The sequence below is a fragment of the Harpia harpyja genome, chromosome 7 (assembly GCF_026419915.1).
Source record: "Harpia harpyja isolate bHarHar1 chromosome 7, bHarHar1 primary haplotype, whole genome shotgun sequence".
Lineage (NCBI taxonomy): Eukaryota > Metazoa > Chordata > Aves > Accipitriformes > Accipitridae > Harpia > Harpia harpyja.
The window spans coordinates 57755529-57772418 of NC_068946.1; the positions used below are offsets into that span (position 1 = coordinate 57755529).

Consider the following 16890-nt stretch of genomic DNA (forward strand, 5'->3'; position numbering starts at 1 on the left):
ATGAGTACTTTTCTATTTTGATATTGATTTTAACTACTCATTTTCCTTAAGAAATGCATGACAAAATCCTTTGCTTTCTTTGTACCCATTACTCTCACCAGTACACTGACTGCCTTCAGCAGAGCTGTAAAGTTCCACTATGTGATGAGCATAAAACTCAGGTTCGACATTATGTGACACTAAGTTGTGTATACGATATATTATGTATACATTAGGGTATGCATACATGCACCACCAAGCAGACAACTTTTCTCCGAGACAAAGTTACAGAATAGTTCAGGGCACTTCTATATTGAATCATCTCTAAAATTAAAGCATAATATTTGCTGCTCTTAAAAAAAAAAAACCCCCAACCAGCCAAAAAAAAACCCAAAAAACCAACCAAACAAAAACAATCCAGAACAAACCACAAAAAAACCAACAAACCCAAAAAACAACCACCACAGTTCAGAACGTATACTACCCACACAATTTAGTTAGTTTACGTCATTCAGAAATCCGTATCAACTCTAAAAACACCTCAAAAAACCATGATATGAAAATAAATATACATATAATTTTAAAACGTTATATTTAAAAGAGCTTGATAGCACAATGTTGCATCCTGTTAAGCAGGCAACGCAGGTTACAAATAATCAAAAAACAGTGTTTTTTCACTCACCCGTTTTGATCTTACATCGCTGGTCAAAGAGATAGATTCTTCAGAGGTATTTTTATTCCCTGCTTTGAGTAGATCAGGGGAAGGAACTATGAGTTTTAAATAGGTTTCCTTTTTGGCTTGATGTACCAAAGACAAAGGTTTCACATTGGGAACCAATCCCGTAGACTGTATTACACTTGTGTGTTTGTTCACAGATTCCTCCTTTGCCTGAGAGCTTTGGAAAATAAACGGAAGCTGCTGTGACAAAACCTGAGGCTGCTTCTGCTGGGACTGGAATGATGAGTGAGTCTGGGAATCAGACACAAGAGGTATCTGCTGGTGTGTTCTTTTTTCTTGGGACTTTTCATGTGGTTTTTGTCCATCAGTTTTCATATCTGTTACGCCACTATGCATTAGCACCTGCAAAATACGTATTTTTGACTGTTCATATCAGATCAGTTAAAGATCCTTTAAAAAAAAAAAAAAAGTATATCATCAATCCCCATGAAACAATTATACTATTCTTGGTAGAGGGTGAACAACAATAATTTTAAAGTCAAGCTTGTCATGTATTTGTTGTTTAGGGTTTTTTTTCCCCCCAGATAGTTTCAGCATGTGAAGACAATGCTTAGTAGAGAAGGAGTACTAAACCGTGGTTGTTTTTAAATATATTTTTGACTGTAAACCTAACAGGATACCCAAGATTCCAATCTTGTTCTTCCATTGGCTATCAGGAAAAGTAACCGCTCTACCAGGAAAAAAGCAACTGCCAAAGCAATACCCATAGAAAGATTCCTTTCCAATATACTATCAGGACACAGCACTCAATTTCTTTGGATTTCCCACTTTGTAACAAAAATAACAGCCTACCAACTGTTAAAACTCCCAGCCGATAAAGAACAACAAAACACACGCACGCACACAAAGGAACCAAAAAAAACCCAGAAAACCCTGAAGCAAAACCAAAAAGAGTATTCTTAGCATTCAATAATGTGTAGTTAAGTAACTGCCTGCCAGTACAAAAAGGAACAGGTCAATTTTTCACAAATAGCTTTCGGTGACAAGACTGTGAGAAGCAGAGTGAGGTGTCATACCTTGTTCTTGTTTTTGTGATGTGCTTCGTTTTCAGAATCAGATTCATCATCTTCACTCTCTTCAGCACTCTGGTCCTCCTCCTCCTCTTCATCCTCCTCTAGATCATCGGAGTCACTGCTACTTATGCCTTCACTTGAGGTGTCTGAAGAGGAGCCCGAATCACTGTCGCTGTTACTAGAGCTTTCTACAGCTTTTTTTCTGGGCTTCTACCAGGAAGATGAATGCTCTGTTAATGGTTCAGCTTTAATCTGTTATATCATCTTATTATTATACATAATCTTTAAAACAAAAACCAGTAAGACTTTGGAGTAAAGTGATCTGCAATCCTTGACCACAACTGTCTGTCTTTGCAGAAGACTAAAGAGAAAGAAGTGTTTCACAAGACGATGAAACTGAAAAACTGGTCACAAGGTTCCGCTAAAGTATTTTTCTGACCACACGCACTGGCAGAACGGTTGGCATCACTACATTTCAAAGCAATATATCAAATTCAGGCCTAGAAAATTGGCCTGGAATTCAGGTCTAGCCAATCTACTACAGAATGTACTGCTTCCAAAAAAATTTTAAACCAAAACCTTTACTACAAACTAACACAGTAAGAACAATACATACTAGATTCATCAATATGTTTCAGTGACACATTCATTTAACTACATTACTTCACTTGTAATTTCACAGTATGCACTGTTCAGCAATATAACGTATTGAGGACTGAAAAGAATATGCTTATCAAATTGCTTCTGGGATTTGCTTCTGAAAAATGGACCAAAATCTGCTGAAATACTCAGACAACTATATTTAAATTCTTGGAAAGAACAAATTTGCAGACCAGAATGGGAAAGTAAAAGAAGCAACACACAAGAATGTAGAAAAGAAGAAAGGTGTAAAAAAGAGAGAAACTCCAGAATGTTGACACTGCAAGACCAGAGTTTAAAGTGCAACGGATGACGAAAGTTTGCTTTTTGGGGAGCAAACTAGAACGAACGTATTTTACAAACACATCTGAAAGGAGGTACAGGTGGACTCAAGTGTTATGATGGTGACTATGAGAGAGAGACATTAAAGTACGTATTACTGCATTAAAGTGTATTTAATCATTAAAGAGAGTTCGCAGACTGATGTTCGAAGGTAGGGAAACACGTGAAACAAGATTACAGATGTCAGGCTGCAGCAGCAAAGTGTTATGTAGCATGTAAACAGGGCACGTGGAGTCACTGAGGGAACTGTAAGGTTAAAATTAGTCAAAAGGAAGATAGGTGGACAGCGAAAGTAGGCGACTGGAGGGCAAAAAAGTTGCAGCAATTCTAGATAACAATGCAGACAGGAACATCAGAGAAACAGTGCTTTAAAAATATATGTTTTCTTAACAAAACTTTCGCCAAAAATTTACTTTTCAAATCTATTCCTTTATGGTAGGTGTATTATAAAACAAGAGATCTTTTTAAAGATCAATTTTATGTCAAAGATGCCTGTCTTATGAAGAAGAAATTCGCTTAAATTAGTAAGGAGAACATGACAAACATTCTTGTAAGTGGGTGTACTGGTTTTGGATGGGATGGAATTAATTTTTTCATCGTAGCCCCTATGGTGCTATGTTTTGGATAGTGACCAAAGCAGTGTTGGTAGCAGAGGGATGTGTTAGTCATGGCTGAGTGATGCTTGCACAGCGCCAAGGGCTGTTCTGCTCCTCACCTTGCCCTGCCAGCCAGCAGGCTGGGGATGCACAAGGAGCTGGGGGGGGGCACAGCTGGGACAGCTGACCCCAACTGACCAAAGGATTATCCCGTACCACATGGCATCCCGCTCAGCAGTAAAAGCTGGGGGAAGAAGGGAGGACATTTGAAGTTACGGCATTTGCCTTTCCAAGCCACCGTTATGCGCAATGAACCCCTGCTTTCCTGGAAATGGCTGAACACCTGCTTCCCGATGGGAAGCGGTGAATGAATTCCTTCTTTTGCTTTGCTTGCACATGCAGCTTTTGCTTTCTCTATTAAACTGTCTTTATCTTAACCCATGAGTTTTTGAACTTCTACCCCTCGATTCTCTCCCCATACCACTGGGGAGGAGTGAGCAAGCGGCTGCAGGGGGCTGAGCTGCCCACCGGGGTTAAACCACAACAATGGGATTCAATTTACTTTTTGAAATAGCTATGAAATGTGGAAGCTGTAAGCAGATTAAGTCCCATCTATTTGTCAATTGGGTGGTATCTGTATCTTTTTTTTTTTAAACTAGGTTCTTTATCAATTCCTGTGATGAACACAGTAATAATTCATATCACCACACCTTCTGCATGCTCTCACATGCATTGCTTCACTGTTGGGAAATCCTACGAATTTAAGTGTATTTATTTGGATTTATTGTTTCACTGCTCAGTTCAGAGAGGTGTCAGTTGATGCTTCACATGAGGGACAACAATCTGAACGTATGCAGACACTTAGAAAAATAACAAATTAAATAACTGTGCCAGTCTATGGTAGGTCCTACATGTTTCATTGCTGGTGTCCTTTACATCATATTTAAGTATCTTCCTGTCTAATATTTGGCACAGATGCAGAATATTTCTTCATGAAGGTTAAGATCATAAAATGAAGGACAAGACCATCATCTGAGGCAGTGAAAGTAACAATGCCTCCTGGAATCAGGAAGATTTTATTCTAGTTTTTCTCCTTCATGGTTCTCTATTTATCTCTGTATGTGAAAAGCGAAAAACCCAAAACACTGCAATAATACTAAAATCAGAAATATCCAGTTTATTCACGATGCTGATGAAATACATATTCATAACATCAGCTTCTTAAGAAACGCATGTGACAGTCTGGAAAAAGAAGAGTATGTCAATGGGCTTACTTAGCTGATAGTGTTTACTTCCACACATCAACACTAAAACTTTTGCTGTCTATCTAACTTTACAAAATGTGTTAGCTGCTGTATCTTACAAATATATGTTTTCATAATGCAGATGAGAATATAAGAAAATTACCATACCAAGAAAGGAGTTGGGAACATTCTTGTGAAAAAGGAGGCGGCATGTGCCAAGCAACATCCGACACGCGAGTCTGATTCACTAAGAACCACCCCAAGTAAGAAAAGGGACAGCTAATTTTTACATAAAATTTTGTATAACTTTTAAGCAATCAAATGCTTCAAAACAAATCAGGCACTTGACTACACTGTGAAACACAACTGCTTCCCAGGGAATTTTTTACTTCATAAACAAACAGAATCCTTTGACATAGATACAACCTATACAAAGAAGTTGGATTAGTAGGATTCCACAAGAAGGTATGGCAAATTAGTAGCTTAGAGAAAATGTAATGAGAGGGAAAAATTAAACTCGTGCATTTAGTGGTGTCGTGGTTTAACCCCAGCCAGCAACTAAACACCACGCAGCCGCTCACTCACTCCCCCCCACCCAGTGGGATAGGGGAGAAAATCGGGAAAAGAAGCAAAACCCATGGGTTGAGATAAGAACGGTTTAATGGAACAGAAAAGAAGAAACTAATAATGATAATGATAACACTAATAAAAGGACAACAGCAATAATAAAAGGATTGGAATGTACAAATGATGCGCAGTGCAATTGCTCACCACCCGCCGACCGACACCCAGCCAGTCCCCGAGCGGCGAATCCCTGCCCCCCACTTCCCCGTTCCTATACTGGATGGGACATCACATGGTATGGAATACCCCATTGGCCAGTTTGGGTCAGGTGCCCTGGCTGTGTCCTGTGCCAACTTCTTGTGGCCCTCCAGCTTTCTCACTGGCCGGGCATGAGAAGCTGAAAAATCCTTGACATTAGTCTAAACACTACTGAGCAACAACTGAAAACATCAGTGTTATCAACATTCTTCGCTCTGAACTCAAAACATAGCACCGTACCAGCTACTAGGAAGACAGTTAACTCTATCCCAGCTGAAACCAGGACAAGTGGATAGAAAAGGATTAATCTTGACGGAGAAGTTTCTATCAAATCCAGCATAAAAGGTAGAGGTAGAGCAGCTATGGGGTGGGGTGGGGTGGGGTGGGGGGGCCACCAGTAAACTGCACAGAGAAGAAATAATTCAGACTAAATCAAATAATGTAAGCCAGAAGGAGAAAAAGATAACTGTAAAGAAAAACCTCTCTGTAAAGACATTTAGAACAACAAAAAATACTTGAAAGAAATTCTAAAAGCTTGTTGAAACAAAAGAAAATAGTCAAGACAGAAAAGGAAAAGTACAGACCAAAAAGTACTGTTCTACTTCATTTGAAATATACTAGAGAAAAAAAAAAAAAAAGAGCATTAGACTTCTGAAGAGATATGTAAGACAGGCAGATACTTATAGAATATCAAAAAATGTATTATTTAGAAAAAGATACTAAAAGACACTTCGAGAATATACAATAAAAAATTATTCTTATAAGAGCAAATTTCACTTCAACTAGTTCCTCTATTGGCAACAATATAGTCATAAAAGTTGAAGCAAGAGTAAGTTCAATTAAAATAAATTCCATATTCAATTTTGGTTCATTGGCTTTAGCAGATCTGCTGGATGGTTATGCTAATTGAAAATGTCCATTGTTCAGAAAGCAATAATCTAGACTGAATAAGAGTACCAAGAAAAGGAGCCCGACTGTAATGACCCTATGGGATAGTCCCATAAAAAAAGGTGACTAAATTGATAGTTTAAAAAGATTTTAGTCATCACTTCAAAGTACTGAAGTTTATAAAGGGAATACAACATGGTAATTGCCAAGAAGAGGTATTAAATATAAAGGATGTGACTACAATCCCCTCACTACAGGACAGACATTGAGGTGCTGGAGCGCATCCAGAGAAGGGCAATCAAGTTGGTGAGGGGCCTGGAGCACAACAAGTCTTATGAGGAGCGGCTGAGGGAACGGGGGTTGTTTAGCCTGGAGAGAAGGGAGGCTGAGGGGAGACCTTATCGCTCTCTACAACTACCTGAAAGGAGGCTGTAGTGAGGTGGGTGCTGGTCTCTTCTGTCAGGTGGCTGGAGATAGGATGAGAGGAAATGGCCTCAAGCTGCAGCAGGGGAGGTTTAGATTGGATATTAGGAAAAATTTCTTTACTGAAAGGCTTATCAAGCACTGGAACAGGCTGCCCAGGGACGTGGTTGAGTCACCATTCCTGGAGGTATTCAAAAAGCATGTAGACAAGGCACTTCAGGACATGGTTTAGTGGGCATGGTTGATGGTTGGACTCGATCTTAAAGGTCTTTTCCAACCTAAATGATTCTATGATTCTGTGATTCTATACAAGTTAATAACCAAGCGTCCCGATGCTAATTCTGGAATCCAGGCAAGTAAAAGCCTCCAACACAAGATCTTGGAGTGGATTCCTATCTCACCAGCTGCCCATAATGGTAGGGGACTTTCTATAAGACAAATGAGACTCAAGTTCACCAGTAACGCCTTCTTTCCCTAGAGACTTGCTTTACCAATGAAAAAATCCTGCTGACCTTCCTCATCCTAGAAATTCACTAATACAATCAACAGAGGGGCAGTCAGTTTTACATTTCTTTTGTGAGGCTGAAGCAGCACATTCAGATGAATGATTATTTATAAAGCGTATCTGCTTATTCAGCTTTATCTTGGCCACAAACAGGGCAGGCTTAAAAGACAACAATTAAAGCATGCTAAAGTTATCAACACAGTGACCAACACAGCAAAGTAAAAAGGTAACACAGTTACCAAATTGTTCTATGTAAGAAATAAGTCATGGATAATACATCAGATCATCACGATGACATCTATCTTCAATACAACATCATTACGCTCAACAGACATAACATGATATGCCACAAATATACAGTGATGAGTGAGGATTCGGCACAATTTTGAACTCTTGTTTCGGACAGATTCCGGTTTATCATTGTCTGATATGTATAGCCCTCTGAATGATCAAATACACAACTCTGACGAAAGGAAATGGATGAGAACTTCTAATAACTACGGCTTTGAAGATCAGATGCTTCTATCAACTCAGAAGTTGTTTTTCACAAGCTACAGGCAAAAAAATTTATATAATACAAGTTACTATCAGACTGCACTTTACGATTCCCTAAGATGGTAGGACAACAGAACTAGAATTCAACCAGGAAGAAAACATTGTACAAGAATTAACTCTTTAGCTTTTCACCAACTGTAAAAACAAGAATTAACTCATTAGCTTTTCACCAGCTGTAAAAACAGCCTGGCATCAGCTTTGCCTTTTAAGGAAAAAAATAATAATTTTTTAAATACCAACCTCAAAAGAAAATCACAACTAAGGATATGATTGAAGAAATCAGCAGATGAATGCTAAAAAAATAAAACCCTAAAGAAAGGAACATTTAGAGAATTTAGAATGTTTTAAAAATAAACTGCGCTCTTTAGAAAAAGAGGCAAGTGTTGTTACACTTTGAAATTTAAAAACATAAGATCACTTGTACAAAGCCCAGCACAAAATACTCCCATCTGCCTACTGCCCCCTGCTTATTCCTCTGCCTTCAGTTCCAGTTGTAGCTTCATTCTAACATACTGAAATAAAAATACTGATTCTTTTTCTTTTTTCTTTTTTTTTTTTTAATCAAATCTCTTGATCATCTCCTCATCTTGGAGTTCTCATTTAGAGTATTCTCTATGTTTTGATTGGAAAGCTTGTTCAAATCATTACATTGACAAATACCAATTACCTCAAAAAGTTTCAGAGGAAAAGTAGTTAAGAGTAAGGAGTAGAGGAACGTCCAGAATGTCAGCATATCAAGTAAGACCAGGAACAAACTCCACTTCAGTATCAGAAAAATTACTACAAAAACTTAGGAAGCAAAACTGTTGACAACCTGAAATTTATCTGCATTAGATAGATGATTTAAGTGTTAAGATACAAAACTGAACAAATTTAAGAAAGGATCTACATTGAGTACATTGTTTTACAGCAACTCAATATTTACCAAACTGAAACTGGAGTTTGAAATCAGTACCCACATCAAAAGAAAATGTCTCAAGGATATAGAATATATACTTAAAGACAAATGGTAATATGAAGAAGATAACAATGCTGACATACATTTGAAAAAAAGAAGCAAAAAGAGGTGAAATTTTCAGTGATGCTCATATTAACAAGTAACTGGCTTAACCAGCTCAGTTTTCTGTATAAGGCAAAGAGCCAAAAAGTGAACAGAAAAGAGTCTGTTCATTTACTTATGATATAAACTTTTGGGATGATATTTGGAGATATTAGAAGATAGTAATTTATTTGATATTTTGTGTAACTGCAGCAATAGTCAGAAATGCAGAGACATTACCTAGAAAAAGCTTTACATCTGCACCATAGAAACAAAGCTTATGTTTTGCACATATATACCCAGGATAAAAACAGAATTTTGGAAAGGAAAGAGCTGTTTCTAGTATTTAAACCTGAAAAAAGTCAAATATTTCCCAAATAGCTGTAACTACCTTAATACTTTCAAAAGTTGTCAATTGTTGAACACAGGAAGAACGTTTTAAGGGAAAATGTTCTTTAATATGTTAATAATTTCCCTATTATCAATATATTAAACACCGTATCACCACACAAATAGAATTAACCATTTGAGTGTGAAGAGCTATTTTTATACCGATACATACAAACACCAACTGTCCTTTGAAAATGCCAGCCTCTCACCTAAGAACACTCACATTTGGGAGCTGAATGTAATGCAATAACAGAAAGAGAAAGAAAGCAACAGGCCCAATTCACTCACAAAACAAAAATATACATATCAAGAACTAAAAGTATTTTAAGCCTAGATATCTGCCAGTAGGGAATGACTCCCTTAGCTTCTATTCTGACAGTAATCAATCTCTCAGTATCCCATTTCCTGTGTTTTGACTAAGTAGTTTTGATTGCAAGAGTAGCAAAGTTCTTAAGGAGTGCTTGGGTCAGTCTACAAGGAAGTTTACCTACTCACTCGGACTACTCATGTCTTTCACATTAGATGGCTGTCTACATTTTTTGCTGAATCACAGCCATTAATAATACTTCTTTCTTCTGATAAATAGGAAATTACTCCCAGAAAAGCATTTTTCTTTTAATGTCTAAAAATTTCATTTTGCTTCTAAAATTTTTAATATTTTAAGTTACATGAAAACATAATTAAACAGATGTAATTAGTAATATATTTATATTATAATTTATATTTATATTTTATAATTATAATACCTATAGTCATACTGTAATATAATAATATTGAACACTGGTGTTAATACACTTTAATTTTATGATTATATAAATTAAATAAACATGGTGTTGCATACAGCTATTAACTAGTGGAATTAATGCTAATTATAGCTTTTGGTTCATAAACATGTCAAAAAAACAAATTTAAAAAAACAAAAACAAAACCACACACCACACAAAAACCCCAACACAAAAGAAAAAAAAAAAAACCCACAGAGACAAGGGTACAGATCTTGCTCTAATAAATAAGAAGAAAAACCCAAACCGTTTTGTACTGGGAGAGAACACTTAGAAATGCTGCTGTGTGCACAATCAGAACACTTACCGTGTCAATTTTTTTGTCTGAATCTTAAGGGGTTTTCTGTGTATTTACCTTGTCTTTGATTTTGTCAGCTCTGGTGTCCAAAAGCTGAACTTTGCTTTGCTCCTGGTTGTATTTGCGACCTCCTGCTCCTGAGGTTATAGCTTTCACTTGTCCTGCAGACGTTGCAATGCTAGTGGAGAGTACAGATGTGCTGATACCAGATACTGCAGTGGTACTGTTCCCATTCAGTGATCCATTTATACCTTCAGATGACAGATTTAAAAAGTGACACTTAAAAAAATATGAAGTAGCAGATACTTTTCTTTGAGATATTCCAGTCACATTAACCTAGCTTCCATAAACACGTAACAAGATACTAGACTACTTACAGGTTACTCCCAACGTATACTAAAAATTTGCCATCCAAGAGTCACTTTGATTTGCTCATAGAGTTAGTTTAATTAAAACATGCAGAGCACCCATGATTTAAAGGACAAACACATTTAACACTGTAAGGAGGGGAAAAAGGAAAAAAAAAAAAAATCTGAAATTGTCCATTTTTAAGCCCAAACTATCCTTGAATCTAGCCAGGGGCAGAAAAAGATGATTTTGAAGAAAGGCAACACAAAAATATACATTCCCGTAAAGATCTCACAGAATAATTAATTTACAATTTTGAAGTATCAATCAGCTTCAAAGAAAACCACATGAAGCCCAAAGAATTTTATGAGTTTTGCAATGAGTAAAATGGGGGGGGGGGGGGGGGGTGGAGTTGCGGGAACACTATTTGAAATCTGTCAAGACAACTGTTGTTTTCTAAGAAAATACCCCTAACCACACAAACGTGCTACTATGCAATCCCAGGACTACTGTCAGATTGATTCTGAAACACACATCAGGTCCTAAAACCTACCAAAACTATTTAAAAAAAAAAAAAAAAAAAAAAAAAAGCTTTGTTTGTACATCATAGAACCACAGAACAGAATATCTTGAGTTGAAAGGGATCCACAAGGACCAAGTCCAACTCCTGACTATCCACACAGGACAACTTAAACGTTAAACCATAGATCCAAGAGCACTGACTGTCCAAATGCTTCTTGAACACAGACAGGCTTGGGGCCATAACCACTTCCCTGGCAAGCTTGCTCACCCTAGCGAACAACATTTTCCTAACATCCAACGTGAACTTCCCCTGATGCAGCTTCAAGCCACCCCCTCGCACCCTGTTACTGGACACCAGAGAAGAGACCAGCACCTCCCTCTCTGCTCCCCTTGTGAGGAAGCCATAGACAGCAATGAGGTCACCCCTCAGCCCCCTCTCTAAACTGAACAAACCTAGTATCAAACAAACGTATCCTGCATCCTCAAAAGGCGTGCAATACCACTACATAAAATAATGGTTTGCAACGCAAGAAAACGTTCTAATGTCATTGGGCTATTTTCATTGAGATCCTGTAGCCACAGCCATCCCTCCCTCCATGCCCCCCCAACAAACAACTACCTGACGCCTACTTCTTATATGCAGAGGAACAGTATTCACTACAGAAGTACAAGGCCTCCTAAACCAAACCACAAATTTTAAAAGAAAACTTCTCCCTTCTACTCAGTCCCAGACAAACTATCTAAGGAAAAAGAGGCAGAGGGGAAATATTAGCAGAAAGAGTATTTCGTTATTGAAAACCCATACTTGTATGTCTCACGCTTAGCTAACAGAATCAATTTTTATAGAACTGTTTAGGAACGGGAAGAACAACGAGACGTAAAGCTCAAATTCCACAGCTTTCTGCAGGTGCAGAAGTTCAAAATGATTATTCCCTCTCTAACTTCAGCCATTACCTTTTTCTGTACTGCTCCGACTACTTTTTCCTGTAGCTCTTGAGTGGAATGAAGCAGAATCGTGATTCTGTGCAGGAGGTGCAAACAATGGTGGAATTCCCAAAAGTGGGGGGAAAAAAGCTGCCCCGGGACGAGAGTGTGTGTCCGCCGTTCGCCACCATTCTACACCGCAAAGGAAATAAAAACAAACTTCAGTTGTTCTAATAATACATTTAAATATTTCTGTAAGCATGTTACTGTGCATAATCTAGAGCAGATTTACTAAATCTGGGAGTAAGAAGAAAGCACAACACTTGGGAAATTCTTAAATGACATCGATTTCCTGCAGCAATTCTAGTCTGAAGTCATTAAAACCATTCTGGTAAAGATTTCAATGCAGTTTTATTTAAACACATTCTGAAAATAAATACTTAATGTAAAGCTATGTGACAGTGATCACCCCAAAACGAAACTGGTAGTCTTATAAACAGGATCAATATCCGCAGGTCACTCTTGAACATTCGTTATTACCCCAGCAGTCTTCCTACATCAGAACTATAAAAAAGCACAACAGCTTTAAGTCACCTCTGCAATCTCAGTCTTGGAATACTCCAAGGCCTCCACCACAAAAACACAACTGAAGCAGTTCCCCATGAGATGACCTATTTAATATAGGAATCTCTAGCTACTCCATAGTAACTCTATACCCACTCTAAGACGCTTCTACCCTGGAGTTTGACACCGGATCAGAAAAAAGCAGTCTATTTTTTTCTGTAGCATCCCTATTAAAATGTTTGTTTCACAACCAGAAACAGGGCTACTCTGTGCTGCTTGTTACATAAATTCAAGCAGTTGGGCAAGGAATAAAGATTTCTTATTTTAAGAAACAATCTAATACTTTTTAGGGGGCTTGTTGCTGTTTTGAACTTCCATCTTAAATGATTATTGATTTTTGTTTTTCAGGAAAATTAACTCAAATGAGTTGATACAGTCCCTACAACTTTCGATTTTTAAAGTTCTTTACTCTAGCAGCGACTATTCAGAACATTTATGCAACCCTTATGCAATCCTTTTCTGCAGATTCTTGAAACTCTGCAAGACCAAACTTATTATATATTTTTTTCATAAGGCACTGCTAAGCCTGAACAGCCATGTAAGAAGCAAATATTCAGTGCACTGCTCTTGTCATACATTTCTGTGCTTAAGCAGGAGCCCGGAAATAGTGTGTAGATTGGCATAGAGGAATTCCGTAGAAGTGTCAGGGTCTTCATTTATAATAGCTGTTGCAGTAGCTACAACATCATTTTGTAACACACTTACTAGTCAACAACTGAAAAAAAAAAAAAACCAAACAAAAAAAAAAAACCAAACCAAACAACGCCACAAATGGTAATTAAAGAATAACCTTTCAAATCCCTCTGAAGGGAAAGAAACTTTTGAAAGAAGATCCTATGTTAGAAATCATATATGTGAGAGAAAATGTGTGTGTTTGAAAAAAAAAAAAAATGCAGTAATATTTTGTCAGGAAAGAAAAATCTCTTCCAAACTTCTCTTAAAGCTAACCCTCCCCACCCATCACAAATCAAAACAGAAATGGTATCACATTACAAGATGCAGAAGAATCAGAAACATAACACACAAATGCCATTGTGACAAGGGCTAGAAACATAGGTTTGGTCTACATACAGCCTAAATCTAACAAGCAAGTTCATATAAAATAATTCAAGTCATGGAACAGATGGTTATCTCCTGGCCAGGTCCTATACTGGCCATACAACTCTGTGAAGGTGTTTAAAGGGTAGCAATGGTAAGTGTTTTGGTACAGTTGACTCGTACAAAAAAGTTGTTAAAACACAGTGCTTTTTTTATGCTTAAAATATCAAATTTGTGAGTACACTTTCCAGTCTTACAGTGGAAACTTGATTATGTAACACTAAACACTAGAAATACACTGGAAGGCACAATCTACACAAGTAACAGGATGGACTAGGTGGTAAGCAAGTCTCTTCTGACTTCTGTGACTGCTTTTCCTCTCCTTGAAAATTATTTCTTTAGGGCTTAAGTGCAATTATGGTTTTTTTTGAACCCTGAAACATAGATTAAGTTGTGGCGTACATCCAGGACACAAACAGTTTTGCCTAATATCCCTGTGAACAGCTGAGAAAGAGCAAAATCTGTGGTTTGGCCCACTGGCATGCTTCATTTCTTAAAATAAAAACATCAAGTTTTGTATATTACAAGGACAAGAACTCTGCCTTAAGTACAGAGCTTCTGCTATTTTACACACATGCATTACCAGTGCGATTAAAAGAATTAAACCATAGAGTTGAGCAGGATTTAGTCTAATGCATTTTAAGACAGCTATTTCATATTGCTATAAAACACATCCAGAAGGTAAACAAAGTAAGAAATCGCTACGTAAGTATAAGGATGTTACATGCAGTAATTAAGACTCTTAATGAATACATAAATGAAGTTTGAACAATACTAATAAACAAATTTTAACCTGCCAGCGTCACCAGACACTGAAATCATAAGAACATACATCACAGTGATTTAAAAATGTTATAAATGAAAGATTCTCATTGCTAAAAAGACACAAAATATGGCTAGAACACCAGCGATGAAAACAGAAGACTGGACACTCTAGAGCAACAATTCCAAAACTTTCATCATGGTATGAAAAGCAGGCTGTAATCGATCTGCAAAAACTTCCCATTATTCTATTATCTTAAATTTGGAATTTGAGCATAGTGATACATAGTAGTTTTGTATGTATTCTGAGTGGTCCCACAAAGTTACAGAATCATCGCCTTGGAATATACTAACCCAAGAAATGTAAAAACAATGGTCACTGGGCAGTATATATAAAATAGTACACGTGCAGACAAATTGCTACCGAATTAAGGACAAAGGTGCTGTTCAAAGGCTTAAGCAAGATTATAACAACTACATACAGCTAGACTGCCTAAGATAACTTCCGAGTTATTTACTATATTATCAAGCTCTATGGAAAATACTTCAATGAGACAGCAAAACCAAAATTTTAAGATTTGTCTAAGGTCAGATGCAGAGTTCTTTCATTCCTACTTGCCCTGGTTTCAGCCACGACACTACTTCAGCAAAAATACAGTTTTCTCAATAAAGAGAGTTTCTCTTACAAAATGGAACAAAGCCAATGGAAGATATGAACAACTACCATCCCTTATAGCAAAGCTTAAAACAAGTACTGGTTAACTCTGCTGCGCTAACACGCATTAGATGACTGTTACAACTGAAAGAACCTTTCGTAAAATAAAAAAAATTAACTGAATGAGAACATTACAAATTAATCAGTATTCACTGCTTTTTGAAATTTTACCCCTCCTTACTTTACCTCTACATGCATTTCTTTCAGATGCTTTTGCTTTGTGTAGGTATATATATAGTATCTCATTATCCTCCCAGTAACAAAAGTTCTGCTTTTACTCCTCTGGCATTAATAACTAAACCAAAATTCTGTCATTTGTATCAAACAAAATTTTAAAAATACTAAAAGATCTCTTTGCAATATTTGCTGCAGGTTTTTACCAGTACCTAAAACTCTACTGGTGGTACAATCCCACAACCATAAATTCTACCAGGGCCAGGGGTGGGAACTGACACGCAGGGCCTGGCCAGCCAAGAAAAGGGGAGGTCTCTTCAAGATACTCACTTCCTGGCAGGAATAGCTTTTCTTCAATCTACAGAAAAAGTAAATTAAGAAGAATCCTGACTTACTGCATACTTTGGAGAACGCATTAGAGTATTTAATCTACTTTAGAAAGCTTTGCTCTCAGATGTAAGATTTACAGAGTATGCAAGACTGGAAAACACTAGCTGAGCAGCTGACATCTTACGGTGGAAGTCAAATGCATCAGTGGAAGTCAGATGCATCGTTTCATCTGTATTCATCTCTCTTGTGCAATATGTTGATATTTTAAAGGATAGGAGACTACTGATTTTACAACATGCCACCAAAAAAACCCCTTTACTTATGAATAAAATCAAGGGAGAAACAAGATCATGCTGACCAATCCTATTACAGACAAATTATATGTCTGTGTAGTACCAAGTACTGAGGGGAAAAGGAGAAAGAAAGAAAAGAAAAAAAAAATCATTGAGCTCGCAAAAAGAATTCAAATGAAATTTCCTTTTCCAAGTTTGGACAGAAATTTCACTGTTAAGTCTAACAGACAAAAAGCACATTTATAAAGGAAAACAAGTCCACCTTATTACTGGCTGAGTACTTTCAAGAATTGTGGTTATGCAATCAACACACCATGTAATGAAGAGGGATGTTACCTTGTGATGGAAAGAATTAAAGAGATCAAGCACTCCTTTGTTTCTTAGAAGACTACTATGAAAACACTGTTCCTGAGAAACTCAGCCAATATATTTATTTGTTCTCATCAAAATCATCCTGGATTTAAATCAAGCCTATAGTCTGAAGTAGTTTACAAAGTCTGCCTAGTTAGAGGACAGTTAACCCTCTTCAGTTTAATATTCCTTGCAACAACGTTTACCTGGAAAAGGTGCTAGCTGGGGATGTGCCACTAAGTCTGTGGGTGTACCAAGTGTTCCCAAGCCACCAAACTCTGAATATCCTGCGCTGCCTGCATGCGGACCAAAGACTGGGTGGCTGACCACTGGGAAGGCACTCGACACAGTGGGTAGGTTACACAGCTGATCCCCAGCTGTTCTGAATGTAAGCCCTGAGGGGAAAAACCAACACTTGAAATTGCACTATCCAAACAGAAGTAGTGAAGTCCAACCTCAAGCTTAAAAAAAATTTAATAAAAAGTTTTTACATTG

At 37.3% G+C, this 16890-nt stretch overlaps 1 protein-coding gene across 20 annotated transcripts in view; it reads right to left on the bottom strand.

Moving 5' to 3' along the window:
* Window positions 1-16890, bottom strand: part of BAZ2B (bromodomain adjacent to zinc finger domain 2B) — a 165513-nt gene that overhangs the window by 60324 nt on the left and 88299 nt on the right. For all 20 annotated transcript variants that reach the window (XM_052791123.1, XM_052791117.1, XM_052791121.1 and 17 more), the window contains 4 exons: window positions 12079-12240; window positions 10312-10505; window positions 1735-1941; window positions 662-1060 (listed from right to left, as the gene is read on the bottom strand). In XM_052791123.1, coding sequence (XP_052647083.1) covers window positions 662-1060; window positions 1735-1941; window positions 10312-10505; window positions 12079-12240 — 962 coding nt within the window. The remainder of the gene's footprint in view (window positions 1-661; window positions 1061-1734; window positions 1942-10311; window positions 10506-12078; window positions 12241-16890) is intronic.